We start from the raw sequence: 16,870 nt of genomic DNA, 5'->3' as shown, positions 1-16,870 counted from the left end.
AATTTCAAAAATTGAGATAAATTTTATTTATTATGAAAAAAATGTTTTAGAGATTTTATAGCATCCGTTTACCCGTTTTATAATTATAATTGTCACTTTTTATTCTCATTAGAAATGAGTGAGAGAAATATTTAAGTCTTTGGTCATTACATAAAAAAGAAGCCTAAACAAGACGACTAAAAAATTATACTACCACATAATATTCATTGTGTTGATAATATATATAATTTTGCAAATATAAGCAGGTGAATCAAACAAGATAAACCCTGGTTCTGTATTTAATTTAAAACTATACTATTACTCGGTCTCCCTCACGGGACCGAAAGTGAAACGCCCGAAAACGCAAATATTGGAAGGCAAAGATCGAAAATCGAAAGATCTTAAGTCGAAAGATCAAAAAAAAAGGGTGCATGGTAAACAGTACTATGTATATATAATATATATATATGAGTGGCATGCGGTGAAATTATCTCTCTTTTTGTCATACAGCCTTGTTTAATGTGCGCGCGCAGAATACGGGAGGAAAAGCCTGTTCCTCTTGTTCCTGTTGTATCCTGCTGGCGCTAATTAAGTGAGTATTTACGACGGGGGGGAGAGACCCTTTTTTTATCTTTCGACTTAAGATCTTTCGATTTTCGATCTTTGCCTTCAGATATTTGCGTTTTTGAGCGTTTCACTTTCGGTTCCGTGAGGTAGACTCACTATTACTGGTTCGGTGATTACTAGTCAAATGTGAACCAGTCACAGGAAAACCTGTCACTCTAGATCGGTCACACGTGATCATCCGTCACACTAAAACTGGTCACGAGAAAACTGGTCACACCCTAAAACTGGTCACACCCAAAAATCGGTCAATCAGTTTTCTCGTGACCGATTTTAGGGTGTGACCAGTTTTCTCGTGACCAGTTTTAGTGTGACGGATGATCACGTGTGACCGATCTAGAGCGACAGGTTTTCCTGTGACTGGTTCACATATGACTAGTAGTCCGTTTACCCTATTACTATCTATCTTAAAAAATGTATCTAAAAATGCAGAGCGCGCATATAAGGGTTTATGACTATACCATCTGTGAACTGTCAAACTGTCAATTGAACATTGAATTATGAGATGTTTGTTACATTTGATCATTTAATTTGAGAATGTTTTGTCAAGTGAAAACGTTGACCACCTGCAAAGATATTGCAACTATTCAAAAATCGTTGTATTTATCTGATAAATGTGGTAAGTCACTGTTTTTTTTTTATTTTTTTGTTATCCTTTAACAATTTTTCTGTCATGTGTGATGGTGTGGTCCATCAATTGATTTGATATTTTGAAACTGAATAAATTGACTTGATTGAATTTTAATTTCAGATGAAAATTGGCTCTCAGATTGTCAGGTATGTCTTTCGCCATGCAATTCATTGCTGGTGTTTGCAAAACAACAAAGGATGACTATATTGACCACCCAATGGGATAGTACGCTAAATACTAGTGTATTTGTCGATTCTTGGATTGGAACATTGCCATACAGTGTTACTGCATTACTCGTATTACAAATTTCAACCGGAGACTCCAGAGAGGTGGTTAAACATTGAAAGAAGAGTTATCATCACGTTTGCAGTCTAATTTATTCATTTGTCTCATTTTTCAGGGTAACAGTGATTGGTTATGTATAATTGTGGGTTTCAGTACTGGTGAAGTAGGATTTTATACCGATCAAGGTCAGCTTTTGATATTGGAGAAATTAGACGATTCGCCAGTGCTACAATTAAAATGTCATACCGGACAACACAGCAGCGATACAGATGAAGTATATGTGATTTTCAGTGAATCCATTTGCTGTTTAGCGGCGACTAGTTTATTGCAAACTCTGCGATATGCGAGAGTTCAACTGGCAAAAGGTAAATTGATAGAAGGCATAGAATAAGAAAACATGCATGTGGATGTAGTTTTGTGCAATGCATCTAAATCGAATATTTTGTTCAAAACAATAATCAGTGGTTAGCATATAATGCTTTAAACAAAGTGGTCATAGGTCCAAATCCCACTAGTTTCTGCTAGCCTTGGATCTGTGACTCCAGGTCGGTCGTTTCCTATCAGAGTTTGCCAATTTATCTGATTTTCATTGAAACAGCTCCAATAAATTGGCAACCTTAATAAAATGCTGGTTGCAAATTTGACCATAAATACCTCTGCGGATGTTAATTGATATGTATTTACTTTATTTTATTTTTTACATAGATATTTACCAGGAAGGCCAGACAGGTAGACCCCAATGCGCCTTTTAAGACAATTAATTACAAACATTGCAGCATTTTTATTACATAAATCATTGTATTTCAAGAGGCTGAAGAGCACGAAATTAACAATTAATCAATCAATCCATTGAGACATCTATGGATTTAGACTTGTTCATAAATTTTTATATATTGTACATAAATCAAATTCAGATATTTTTGACAGCGGATAGGATGATTTTTGCCAATTTGAGGAACCGTTTCAACAATGAAAATCAGATTAATTGGCAAACTCTGATAAGAAAAGATCGACATGGAGTCACAAATATCCAAGTTTAACCAACAGTATTAAAGATTAGCACGGGATTGAACCCAGTAATCTCTCGGTGCTAAACATAATCACAACCACCAAGCCATACTGATGGCTATATAATACTAATAATAATTGTATCAAATATACAATTTTTCTGGCCAGGAAGTCGCATTGGGGTTACCTGTTAGGCCTTTCTGGTATAAATTAAAAAAATAAAATAAAATATATGGTAACGATACCAACAATGCTTCTTACAATTATTTCAAATGCTCATTACGTCTACTACTTAATTTAATGAAAAAACAGCTGAGGATATAGTGCTTCAAATTGTATGAATTGTCTTTACAAAAGAAGGTGTTTGAATTTTGTATAATATAAAATAATAGACTAGATCCGTGAAGCAAAACTATCCATTATGTATCTTTAACTAGCTGTATTACCCGGCTTCGCTCGGTATTTGTAATATAAACCGCTTAAACATGACTAATCTAATAGTAAATATTTTATTAAAATTTTTTTGCCTTCTAGGGCTTTGCCCTCGGCGCCCCCTGAGCCTTTACCTTCTAGGGCTTTGCCCTCGGCGCCCCTGAACTTTTTGCCGTCTGTGGCTTCGCCCTCAGCGCACCCTGAGCCTTTGCCCTCTAGGGCTTCGCCCTCGGCGCCCCCCTGAGCCTTTGCCTTCTAGGGCTTCGCTCTCGGTGCCCCCTAAGTCTTTTGCCGTCAATGGCTTCGCCCCCTGAGCCTTTGCCTTCAAGGGCTTCGCCCTCGGCGCCTCCCCCAGCCTTTGCCTTCTAGGGCTTCGCCCTCGGCGCCCCCCTGAGCCTTTGCCCTTTAAAAAAAAAATCGAATCGGCGCCTATGAATAGAAAAAAAATAAATCGAATCATTTGTTCGATGACGTCACAGATCTACGAACGAACCAAGCATACATACATACAAAGTCTCTTTCCAAATTATATATTAGATATGTATATATATTTTTTCATGATTACAGCTCGAGCTGGTGCTTCCAAAGATATCAATTTGGAAGGTCAAAATTTGCAAATGCGAAAACTGGGATTTGTAGATCAAGATGTGGTTTGCGATGCGTCAGTGATAGGCTTAGAATTGAGTAACACTTTTGATCATTTACTGACGGCTTCAACACACGGAGGGTTTTTTGTTGGGTAACTGAAATCTTAATGTATTATAAAACCAAAAATTTACATATTAACACTAAAGTCATCAAAGAAATATTTAAACATGATACAATAGGTATAGATCGTTCGCGCCTCACAATACGGTAGTAGTAGGCGTAGGTGCAAGACCTTACGTTGGATTTCACCAGGCTTTAGAAGGCGGGAGCGTTCAACCTTTAATTAACGATGTAGCCCGTGCAGTTGCCAGTAAAATTAAATCTGCTTTACCGTAAGTTCCATAGCCCATACGAAGTTATACTACTTTTTTTCATATACATACATATATGACTTATATTTTAATAATAACATTGTAGCGGATGGTTAGGAGGCGGCAAAACTCAGACTCAAAATGTGCCACAAGTTCCTCAATCTTCAGATAAAATGCATTGTCGATTTTCTTTATGTGATCTGCGTCGTCGTGGACTATCTGCCGTAGTATCTCCTGATCGCCGCTTACTCTCTGTAGCTGATTCGCTGGGTCGAGTTCTGTTGATTGATGTGAAGCGTGGTGTCGCCGTTAGAATGTTTAAAGGGTACAGGAATTGTCAGTGCGGGTTTTTACAGGTAATTATTGAAATTTGTTTTAATTTCTCATTAATAATTTGATTTTGATTTTAATTTGATTGATTAGGTCAATGAAGAATCTAGCAAACGTAGAGGAACTGGACAAAAAGCTCTGTTTTTAGTGTTGTATGTTGGAAAGCGAGGCTTACTTGAAATATGGCCGCTGAGAGGACCTAGAATAGCAGCTTTTTCAGCGGCACAAAATGCCCGTCTACTATATTATACACATAATATGCTACAACAAGGGCCAAGAAAGTCATCTTCGTCTATGAATTCTCCCACTATTATGCTTTTAGATCCAGACGGTCAAATTAAACAGTTTGTTGTTCCTTTCCACTTTGCGCTGAACAGCGAAAATTCGAATAGGGCACGAGATGTTCATATTGTTAAAAGATTGAGACAAATAATCAAAGATAAAGATTATGACAATGCAGAGTTGAAAAATGAAGTTTTATGCATAGTAAAAGAATTGAATACTACCGAAATGAAAATTCACTGTGTCGAAATGATGGCGGCAAACAAAAACGTCACTCCCGATATTTTGTTGGTTTGTATTGTTGTATTTTATGAGACTCGAAATGAAGAAACTATCCCTCCAGATGTAATTAAGTTGAATACTCTATGCGAAAATTTATTTTCACTTATAATGTTTTACATGTTTACAAACGGCATTGAAATAAGTGATAGCGAAGATTACTTCAATTCAAATTTGTTCGTTTTAAAAGATGTGAGCGTCGATGAAGAAAACGTTGACGATTCCGATACAAAAATTGAAATCTTCGGAAAAGCCGAATATTCTATCATCACCGAATCTGAACTGCAAAATTTGCAACATTTACTAAACCTTGCTATATCCACTGAAATGAAGCGATCCCAACATGCTAAAGTTACCTTTAAAGAAGAGAAAAAAAGTATATGCTCTGAGTTTTTGTCTTCTTTTGATTTGAAATCAGTATCAGACATGCTCATTTTGAAAGAAAGCATTTCTAATGAACTGTTATTGTTTATTTCGCATCAAATATTCGATTCGTATATTTTGGGCAAATTAGACTGGTGCGATGTGAAATCAAAATACTTGAAAGTAAAACATATATCTCCACTGGTATTGAGAAAACTGCTATTGATATATTGGATGAATCTACCCTTGCAAGATATTATTCAACAGAGAATGGAACGATTTGGAAATACACTATATGAAATTTGCAAATCGGTCGGTTTTGAAAATGTCTATGCAGGCTATAATGAAACTTCACCGTGGTGGAAATCTGTGAGAGATTACTTGATAGATTCATCGTGTCCATTTAGAAGTATGGTGAGCGCTCAGTTATGCAGAGCGGTCGCATTGAAGATTGAAAAAGAAGAAGAAAATAAACAAAGCGATTTGGACGACTTGTGGGAGAGTGTGAGCAAAGATAACGCACAATGGGGCTTATTAATCGGAAAACTAGACGACATTTCACTGTTGAGCATTTTACTATCTCAAAAACCGGAAACTTTTAACGCGTTGCCTAACCTTCCTATAGAATTGCCGGAGATCAATCTAAAGTTTGTTTACAACAAAGGCAAAGGCTCTATATCTGAGCTAACTGCCATGTGGTTGTGCATAGCAGGTGTCGATCCAAACGACATAGCTGATAGTGGCAATAAAAATGAAGTTGAAACTGCATGCGAAGATAACAAGAAGTCCAATCTTTTGAGCATTCAATTCCAATTCCAAGAAAAGAATAATGTGAAGCAAATCAACATGTCTATTTTCGACAAATTGAGTTTATTGCGCAAGCAGTTTCCTTTTAGTTTGACTAGTAGCAATCTAGTCACCAATATGTGCTGGGAGTATACTTTATTTTGGTCGAAAAATATCGATGAACTCAAATATCTCGATGCTGCTCTGTCGTGCATCAAGTGTATTGATAATTTGACACTGCGATCTGGAATTTGTGCCATGATCTGGTCAGCTCACTTGGTGCACCCGTTCGAATCGGCGTGCAAACTGATTAGCAAAGTAGGAAAACTGCCGAGAGAAAAGTTATGCAAGCAAAACGTCGGATTGACTGACGTTCAACTGTTGAAGTTTTTGAAACTAGCAACAGAATTTCTCGATTTACTTTTGTGTTCTTCTCTGTCTGCAAAAGATACCGAAACTGCTGTCGTACGATTTGAAGACATGTGGGAAGGAAACAGCACTGCTCTGACAGAATTGGCTTTGGCCAATTCTAAAGTCAACATTGACATTTTACAAGTTCATTATCAACTCAGCGCTGCGATATACTATCAGTGCTTTTTAGGAAGTAATTTTTGGAAACATTTGAGTAATTTGTTCGATATTGAAAGTCAAAAATGTATATTTGGTCTGTTGAACAAATGTTCAGATGTAACGTTCCATCAATCAACCGACAGCAGGGTGACTTTGCAAAGAACTAACTTTTTATCTCGATTGGTGCAAAAATGTGTAGAGCTTGCTAAAGACAGGGAACTGTGGATAGAGCATTTGCAAGACCTTGCGAGATTGTGGAGAGTGAATGATGATCACGTTAGAGGAGAACATGTGAGTATATTTTAATATTAAATACATACATAGATATTGAACAATATATTTATGCACTTTACACATTTTAGGTAGTGTATTTATATGCACAAGGCTTAGATGCGGAAGCCGAAGAAGCATTACTTTCCGTGACAAATTTGAAGCCTTTAATAGAAGTCTTAACTCCTATGGCCGGTAGAAGGCTCAAGCATTTTGTAGACAATACAGACGACAGATCAAATGTTATATCCATTCTTCCAACACAAGTTACAAGTTATTTGAAAGCTTTGGTACTACATACGCATGTTTTATATATGTTTATGTACAATATGATAATTATTAAACCATTTTTGATATATTTTGTAGGAAGATGTGCCTAATGAAACTGTTGCTGTGAAATCTTTGGATGAGACTCATCGTTTGATTGAAATAATCATCACACATTGTGAACAACGAACAGAAAAACACAGTCATAAGATTGCATCTATGTTATTAGACGCTTGCACTATTTTACAGTCGAGCTAATTAAATAATTTGATTTGAAAAGTGTTAATAATTTTAAGCATATTTATTCGTGCAATATTTCAAATATGTAACGACGGTTATATAAATATATAATATGTATCATGAGTTTTATATATTGAAACCTTAGATAGAACAAAATTGTAAGCGCCATTTTCTTTTTTTAACACAATTAATCTGTAGATAAATTGATTTATCTTGTTTTTTGATGCATAAAACATTGTTCTTGCTGACATTTCAATTGCTTTCATATTTTATGGAGTTTACTTAACCCTTTGCCCGCGGCAATAAATATAGCGAACAAGCCCTGTACGCGGCACCTTTTTCGCGAATTTGGCAATCGAGTTTTCGACCTTAAATACAGATTTTAATACTTACTCAAGTAACTAGATATGTTAATTAACACATAACGTATTATTTTAAACAATAAAATACATAATATATCTCGTAGTTTTGGCTTAATTGTCAAATAATCATTATTCATACAATTGAGACGTATCATCGCCATTGTTCAACAGTCGTGACGTCACATAAACGAGATTTCAGTATGGTTCCACAAAAAACTAAGTTTGACTGGTATATATGCATTTTAAGCAAATTGAATAGATGGCATTCAACTCTCAGTAATATATTCAACCAATTTTGAACCTTAAAACAGTTGAAATAGGCGCATATAAGGCTCAAAATCTCGTGCAAAGTTCAGAAGTTCTATGGAAGACAGCCGCGCTACAGACTTGTCGCGCAAAGCTTCCATAGAAGACGGCCGCGGGCAAACGGTTAACTATATCGTATTGATTTTATTAAAATTAATTAGGTTTGAGGCCAAGAAGTATAGTAGTAATTTTCTAAAATTTCAAGTCAATCAATATTCCGTTGCTATGGCTGTGAAAATCAAAACATGTCAAACAAACATATAAGTAAAACGTCAAATAGTGAAAATTCAACATGGATCCTTTATACGAAGCGTTAATCTATTTAAAAAATAAAAAATACGACAAATGTATAGAACATAGTTCAAAAATTTTAAACAAAACACCTCTGGATCAAGCGGCGTGGACATTAAAGATGAGAGCGATGACTCGCAAAGTGCAAATAGATGAAATGGACATAGAAGCCATCAATGGATTGGGTGAATATCAAGAATCGATATGGAACGATACGATAGCTACGGCTCCCCGACCCGGTACGTCGTTGAGAAATCCAACTCGCGCCACTACCGCTCTGGTAAATGTACTGCAATTTTAACTAGCGAGTTTGCTATACGAGATTGTATACTAATTGTAATGTGTGCAGCGGCGACCTGGAACCGGTAGCTATGGTACAATGACAGCGCGGGCTGTTACCGCAGGACGTCCTCGAACTTCGCATACACCCGCGACGGCACGAGCTAGTCTCGCTACGGCTCAAGCAAGAGCGTTACGACTGGGTACTGCTACAATAGCCACAAACTATGGAGAAGTTTTCATCCAAGTCAACAGACTCAACTTGACTAAGTATGCCCAGGATAAAAATGTGTCGAAACCACTGTTTGAATATTTGTTTTATCATGAAGGTGATTATAGACATGTAAGTTGATTATTTTTGTTTCGGAAATACTATGAAAAGTTAGCGCTAAAATGGACAAGATTTGGCGTAGAGCAGGGAGTTAGTTACTGAATGAATATTAGCAGCTTTTGTAGTACACGAGTATTCAATTTTGTAAGTCGGAATGTTGTGTACAATCCACTATAAGAACAGGGAGCATTAGAGCCATGTATGGGGCTGAAATGCTTCAGCTATAGTAATATTTACAGATAGAGATAAAGTCAATAACCAAGGTGACATACTTTCTTCTAAATTATTTGATATGGTACCGAGGGCGTGTTTAAAAAGTTGACTTGGGAGAATTATAAGATTAATATCAATAGTAGCTTCTTAATTCTTTTCTTTTATAAATTTGTATTTTACCATGGTGCCATAACAGTTGCCCTAAGCGGAACCTATGGGTTTAAACTTGATAATAAATTTGAAATTATATTCAAATAGTGATGAAAAATAGGTAGTAGGTACATATGTAGGTTGGTTTGCCGATTTGATGAGAAACCATTTCAAAAATGAAATCAGTTAAATTGACGAACTCTGGTAGGAAAAGATCGGCTTATAGTCACAAATATCCAAAACTGGCCAGCAGCACTGCAGATATGTATATACTCAGAATAAATTCTTGTCAAACCAGTGTTTGAGCTTGGGACCTCTCAGTAGTTAACATAAACGCAACTACTGAAGTATACTGCTGGCTATTCATCTCAATTAATGAAATATTTTGAATAGCAGCTGATTTACTGCTGATAAGAAGGTAAAATAGACCTATAATGTCAAAGTGTATGAAACTAAAGCATGTTGGATAGTAATACAATAAAAAATAATTCAATAAGAGTATTTAATAGTTACATATATGCGAATCATTGAGATATGTTAGTATTATCCAAAAATACGAAAGAGTTGGTATTGAATATCTATTGAGGAATGAATAGTGTTTTCAAGTTAAAAATGCTACTGTGTCTGAAGAAGAAGCGAAACTTACGCATTAAATGTCAAAATGTTATATAAAGTCTGGTGACCGGAAAAATGCACTCTCGAGACATCCAAACTTTCAAAGATGCTCAAGAACTAACGCAATAGAATTCCACAAAAAAGCCTCAAGGGGTATTTGTATGTTATCTGAGGGTGTTAACCTTTTTTACTAATTTGTGGAATTCTGTTTGAGTGCCTTTGAAAATTAGGACTTCTCGAAATTGCGCCACTATTCAGTGCAATTTAGTGCATTTTTCCGGGAACCATAAAGTCTAATGCATTTAGAGATGTATGTATGCTTAGTATATTGAAAGAAATAGTAAACGAAATGCATAAATAAGATGTATAACTAGGTTACCGAACATAGTGAACTGGCTGAAACGATGGTAATGATTAGAAGAATGTAAAGTTAGCAAGGAAAGCCACAAGTTTTGAAGCAAATGTGTGGGATCAGATGGATGAGTGTTGCCTAGGATAAAATTAGTTGTTTCTGTATTACATACTAGGCAATGGAGTTGGCTGTCCAAGCAACCAAAGCGGTGAAATATGTGGACTGGTGGTGGAAAGTAGCATTAGCTAAATGCTACTCTGCCTTTAATTTGAAACGTGATGCCGAACAACAGCTACGCAGCGCTGTGAAGCAACACAGACACGTCGAAACATACTTGAGATTGGCTCGAGTTTGTACTCAATTGGATCAACCATCGACAGCATTGGATGTGTGTCACGAAGGAATCAACACGTTTCCAGCCGACGTGCAATTGATGACAGAACAGGCGAGATTGTTCGAAGCGATAGGAGATATGACTCAGTCTGTTAAGATCTATCGCACGATTGCCATACAAGATGCAATGAATATAGAAGCTATTGCCTGTATAGCCTTTCATCATTTTTACAATGACCAACCGGAGATGGCCCTACGGTACTACAGACGAGTATTGGCCATGGGGGCTTATTCTGCTGAAGTATTCAATAATGTAGCATTGTGCTGCATGCGAGCTCAGTATTGGGATTTAACCTTAACGTGCTACAGACGAGCACTTCTTTTGGCTACTGAAGTTCCTATACAGGCCGATATCTGGTACAATCTCTCGCATTTGGCATTGGTAATAATAATACGTTTTTATCAATTTGATTTAAGTGGGCGACTTATTTTTCAAAATCAAATAAATACTTGCATACATATTGCACTATATATTATACTTATCTTACATTATTTATGTTGCTTATTATGTTGCCTCTCTCCTTCAAGCGGATATTAACGCTGTTTTAGAGTTCAGTTTCAGTTTAGGGCTTGAACTGAATACTAGTAAATGTGCCATTATGAGCTATGGACGTGCGAATCCGCTCTATTCTCACGGATATTCCATTGGATCCGTATTGTTGAAGCGTGTGGAATCTATGGTCGACTTGGGTATCACTTTTGATCCTCAATTCACCTTTCACAACCATATCAAGACAGTCGCTGACGTTTCCTTTCGTCAACTTGGATATGCTAGGTTATTCTCCAACCCCTTGTATTCTTGCTTGCTTTTCAACTCGCCTGTTAGAAGTAAGCTAGAGTATAATGCGATTGTGTGGAATCCGCATGAAGCAAACTACTATCTTATTATCGAAAAAGTCAAAAAGCATTTCTTCTTTTTCTATATACGAAAGAGTATGGGTATTACCCATATCTCTATCCCACTCTTTTCCTTTTGGGCATGCTTGGGTATAATTCCCTTGAACTTCGGAGAAACTTCTCGTTAATTCGTTTCGTTCTCCAGCTACTGCGTGGTAATACGTCATGCCCGTTGTTGCTGGAACAGTTGGGACTTTATGTACCTAATAGTTATGTGCGTGGTAGATATCATCATTTGATGGTTGTACCTCCTGCTCGCACAGTTCTTTTTCGAATGGCTCCTATACCAAGAGCTATTCGACTTCTCAATGAAATCGTTGCTGCCGTCCCTGAATGCGATGTTTTCCACCTCGGTGAGCGTAGATTATCGGATATTATTTTAACATATTTATCTGGTAACCTGCGCTCATCATTACTTTCTTAATTTGAATGTGATGTATGAGTGGAATCTTAATCTAATCTCTTCCATTTGGGCCTCGCTGTGATTTTATTTTATTTTAGTTTACTTTTTCTTTATCTTTCTCCTTATGTACTATTTTAATTTTGTTCAATGTAAACAAATAATGGGATTTATGGATTTTATTTTTGATTTTTACACTTGTTCATTTTTTTTTCTGATGTATTATTTTTCATTTGTTACTTTTTTTTTATTTTATTTTACCATGTTTTCTGCTTTTTTCCTTTTTCCTAATTATTAAGCATTAGGTTCTTCCTGTAATGCCACAATGGTCCAAAACTATGAAATAAATTGTTTAAATATGTTATTCAGTCAGAAATGACTGAACTATGTACATTGCAAATGAATTGTACGAGCATTTTTATACATCTGAATGTGGAATGATTATTATTAATGACTTTTATTTATTTGTAGGGAATTGGGGATGTTAATTTAGCCGTACAATGTCTACGACTATGCATTAGCTATGAACCGTGTCATGCAGCTGCATTAAACAATCTCGCCGGGTTGGAAGTTGAAAAAGGCAATAAAGTAGTATCTAAAAGTTTATATGCAGCTGCTATTTCAGCCGATCCAACACTAACTGAAGCTATAACAAATTTAAAAATTGTGGAAGAATTTGATTACTGATTACATTATTAAAATATTTTTAATATCTTACAAACGTTTTATTTCTAAATATTTAAACTACACCATTGTTATATATACATATTTATTTTTTCTTTTTCTTTTGTGAACCTCCAATGTTTTCAAGTTGATTTTTCAAAGATATCAGTAGATTATCTGGAATAAATCGAACTTCTTGATCATCACTCTGCGAATCGTGTACTTTCACATTAACGCCTTCTGGTGTACATTCATGAATCATTCTCAAAAGAACTGGGTATGTAGCCGAAGGAACATCAGTTATTTGAAGGTTTCTTTCATATTTTGTTAGGGTGTATTCTGATTCAACAATAGTGCTGGCTTGCTGGTATCGGTGGATTTTTAATTTTTGAGACGGAGTCCCCCAACTGAAAAATAGAAAATAGATTATTGCTGGTCATCCAAATGATCGTAAAATATAGTTGATTATATTCTGAAATACCATTCTTCAACATCTACATCCAAAATTTTGGCCATCTTATGAATATAACGTTGGAAATTTTCTAGTACAGGATAGTCGTAACCTTTCAACTGAATGTTTAAACTATCATATATTGGAGTGTCCGGCAGTAGACTCTAAAATTAAAAATAAATATGCGTGAGAGCTTGAACCCTTTTAAGGATAATTTATGGTAGTTTGACTCACGTCTAGATAATCAGGTTCATGAAGATCGGTTGGATATCTACGTTCATATAAGATTTTTGATGAAGAAAGGTGTCTTCGAATTAAACAATTTATTGGCTGTAAAAATATTAAAATAACTAAATTGGATTATCATATATATTAAACTTTAAGAGCATAAATTTAACAATATTCTATGGCAGTATGAATGATAACCTTAACCATAGAAAAGTAATGCAAAATTATGCTATCTAATATTAAAAATTACTAGATTTTAATCAACATAGAATACTAAACATTTCTTAATTTATTGTTAAAACAATTACCCTAAAAGCCAACATAGTGGCGAATTTCAAAGCTTAAACGTCAGCTGAGAAAAAGGTTAGGAAAATTAATACAGCGTGTGTTACCATATGTGTATACTTAGTATTGCCATGTGTAATTATTGAAATAAATTAAACTTAACCAGTCATAATTAAAGTCATTGGCGATACTAGATTTTTGGCCACTTGAATTTTAATTGAAAAACAATAACTCCATAAATACTTGGAAATAGTAATTTAATTAATTTGTATAAATGTATTATTTTCATTCAAATGACAAATACAGTGGCGTAGCTACCTCATAGCGAAGTCATGCAAAAGATAGGGGCCCAACTTGACAGGGGGTCCAAATTATTATATAATTTTTCATTGCCCAACTTAAAAATATCCAAAGAATTAAAAATGTCTCGAGTCGTATCTTTGTATATACAAAATATAATGTTGCTTCTATACCGGCCAGCATACAGAAATAAAAATGTGAATAAGGCTAAAAACACGAAATTAGCAATTAATTAATTAATTAATTAATCCATAGAGACATCTATGAATTTCGACGCACATAAATGTTTACATATTGTACATAAATCAAATTCAGATATTTATGACATAGCGGGTAGGATGGTTTTTGCCAATTGGATATATTCAATATAACATTAAGTACCTTTGCATATAATTTCAAATCTTATTTTATTATTCTAGCGCAGTGCTACTCAAACTATGGTCCGCGGCCCATTACCGGTCCGTGGACCGGCGGTAGACGGTCCAAGGAGAAAGACGTAATAAAAAAAATAAAAAAAATAGCTTATATCAGAACTATTTTAATATATAGACTGGATAACCAAGCTAGCTTTTTTGACAGATATTTTTTGCATTTTGAATGACCTTAACTTATCCATGCAAGGAAGAATATCATCTTGTTTCACAATGACAGACAATACAGATGGGTTGAAACAAAAACTAAAAACATGGAAGATTCGTGTTTCAAAAGATTGCTATGACATGTTTCACCATTCGGCTGATATTATTTACGAAGGAGGAGAGGAGCTTAATATGACGTCTTTGCGCGATATAATCAGTTGTCATTTGACAAATTTATCAGAGCGATTCGATTTATATTTTCCACCACATGACGATCTATGAAAGGGAAAAGGATGGATACGAAATCCATTTTTGATATGGAATGATGATATATCACGTAATGTGGAAGATAAACTAATTGATCTGACTGCAAATCAATAATTAAAAAAAATGTTTTGAAACCATAACTTCACTTGCAGGCTTTTGGATCAAATTAAAAGTAGAATTCCCATATATTTATGAACTTGCAGTGAAAACTCTCTTACCATTTAAATCAACTTACCTTTGCGAGACTGGTTTCTCAACCATGAGTAAAATTAAAACAAAACATCGTAATAGTGTGGATATTTATGATCCATTGCATATGGCATTGTCTTCGATTACACCACGACTGGATAAGTTATCTAATAACAAACAAACTCATATGTATGTATGTCTCATTAGTTCTTTTTTATTTTCATTTTTTATCTTTGTCTAAGTATATACATATTGTACTTCTTTGAATTCAATCAAATAAATTTTACTACTAAGATTTTATTTTATTTTTATTTGTTTACAAGTTTTCAACCATATACATATGTACATGTATAACCTTTTTATTTTAAAATATGATGCTGGTCCGTGAGAATTACTGAAAATATATACTGGTCCGCCAGCTGAAAAAGTTTGAGTAGCACTGTTCTAGCGTTATTATATCCACATTTTAAATAAATTAACTGTATACTGAAAAGCATCTTATTAAACAGTACTATTACCAGAACTATAATTAACTCGATATTATTAATATATATTTTTAAATAATCTTAAGCTATGATTAGTCTCCTTTTTTTTCAATATAGTGGGAATTCAAACAAAAAATCAATTGTCTAATATTTCGATAATAAAAATTGAACTACATACAATATGTATGTGTATAATACAATGCATTATATAACATTACATAAAGAATTATTGTTCGTAAATACAATTGATTAATTATTATCATTTTAAGATTAGTAATACAATATTTTACTCACAATAATATTAGCAATAATTGTATTGTGTTTGTCTACTAAATAGAAGTAAGATAATATGTACATTCCTATATAATTATATATTTGATTAAGTTTAACAAAGGATTTTTTTTTATTATTAATCATAGTAAGCCATATGTATGTATAATACATAAAATATATATATTACATATTAATTATATTTGCTTGACACGAAAAATTCATATTTTCATTGATAATTATTTCAAACTATGTATGTACATATGTATGTATGTAGTCCTTGACCATATTGTTTTGCAGAAAATACAAATAGGAAATGCGGTTAAATTGCTAAATCTGTATTTAATCTATATAATATGATCTACATAGATATATTGTACATATAAAACCACAATAATATTATTTTCAAATCAGTGGTTTCAACTCGGCAGAAATTATGTTAAGGCTTAAAAAGGAAGTCAACAAATATCATCGCATCGAGTGAAAATGCTATTTGGAAAATCTGAATTGAAATTGATTATAAATAATGCACATGTTTGTAAACAATGAACTGTTAAATTATATTTATTGAATTACTTTTAATAAGTGTAATGTTAAAGTACTTATTTCGAAATAGAAATTTATAATAATTCAATATAGATAAAACTTTCAAATCATTTTGAAAATTTAATTAAAAGTTCGTCGTATTTTCACTCCAATTGAAATATTTATCTTTATTATTTTCATTGTAAATTTTGTTTCCCTTGTAAAAATTTCATCTAAGGCGTAATTCTCATAAACTTGGTATAATTTTTCAAATAAATATTTTTCTTTTATATACATAAGTTACTATTAATTAGTTATATTTACTTGAAATTTAATAAAATGTCATAAATTAATACACGTACAGTGTACACATTTATATATTCAAATTCTTGTTTGATACGAATTTATAAAAAAATATCATATCTTACGAAGCAAAGCAGTTTTCATTCTCTTTTAACAATATTTATCTGAGTATCTATAATTTTACATACTCAACAAATTAATAGTAGACTCTGCATATTAGATAAGCAGTCTATCAATAAATTCGAAAATAAATTACTGAACACCAAAATGCGGTGCAAAAATTAACCAAGCAATATTACCCAGTGAATAGCATAAGATCTACTCTACTGAACTAATTTCAAAACTTAATAGAATACAGTATAAATGTTTTGAAAAGATAAAAAGACTATTTTGTACATGACGATCGCGCACACGACAATCGTTGCCACGAAA

At 34.0% G+C, this 16,870-nt stretch overlaps 4 protein-coding genes across 4 annotated transcripts in view; 2 read left to right on the top strand and 2 right to left on the bottom strand.

The window, feature by feature from the left end:
- The window catches only part of LOC143911157 (uncharacterized), a 369,714-nt gene that overhangs the window by 201,189 nt on the left and 151,655 nt on the right, over positions 1-16,870 (bottom strand). The gene's annotated exons all lie outside the window — the stretch shown is intronic.
- Positions 911-8,297, top strand: Rab3-GAP (Rab3 GTPase activating protein). Its single transcript, XM_077428711.1, has 9 exons — positions 911-1,222; positions 1,355-1,563; positions 1,635-1,884; positions 3,527-3,698; positions 3,787-3,939; positions 4,025-4,274; positions 4,342-6,819; positions 6,891-7,088; positions 7,165-8,297. The coding sequence occupies exons 1-9, from the start codon at positions 1,141-1,143 to the stop codon at positions 7,321-7,323; spliced, it is 3,951 nt and encodes a 1,316-aa protein (XP_077284837.1). The 5' UTR covers positions 911-1,140; the 3' UTR covers positions 7,324-8,297.
- On the top strand, positions 8,266-12,610 carry BBS8 (tetratricopeptide repeat protein 8). The gene is made up of 4 exons (XM_077428712.1): positions 8,266-8,544; positions 8,614-8,886; positions 10,380-10,979; positions 12,366-12,610. The coding sequence occupies exons 1-4, from the start codon at positions 8,266-8,268 to the stop codon at positions 12,579-12,581; spliced, it is 1,368 nt and encodes a 455-aa protein (XP_077284838.1). The 3' UTR covers positions 12,582-12,610.
- On the bottom strand, positions 12,485-13,658 carry mRpL48 (mitochondrial ribosomal protein L48). Its single transcript, XM_077428713.1, has 4 exons — positions 13,545-13,658; positions 13,243-13,338; positions 13,039-13,172; positions 12,485-12,964 (listed from the first exon to the last, which is right to left on the bottom strand). The coding sequence occupies exons 1-4, from the start codon at positions 13,557-13,559 to the stop codon at positions 12,664-12,666; spliced, it is 546 nt and encodes a 181-aa protein (XP_077284839.1). The 5' UTR covers positions 13,560-13,658; the 3' UTR covers positions 12,485-12,663.

The sequence above is a fragment of the Arctopsyche grandis genome, chromosome 4, assembly GCF_051622035.1.
Source record: "Arctopsyche grandis isolate Sample6627 chromosome 4, ASM5162203v2, whole genome shotgun sequence".
Taxonomy (NCBI): Eukaryota; Metazoa; Arthropoda; class Insecta; order Trichoptera; family Hydropsychidae; genus Arctopsyche; species Arctopsyche grandis.
This window is presented reverse-complemented; position numbering and strand designations above follow the sequence as displayed.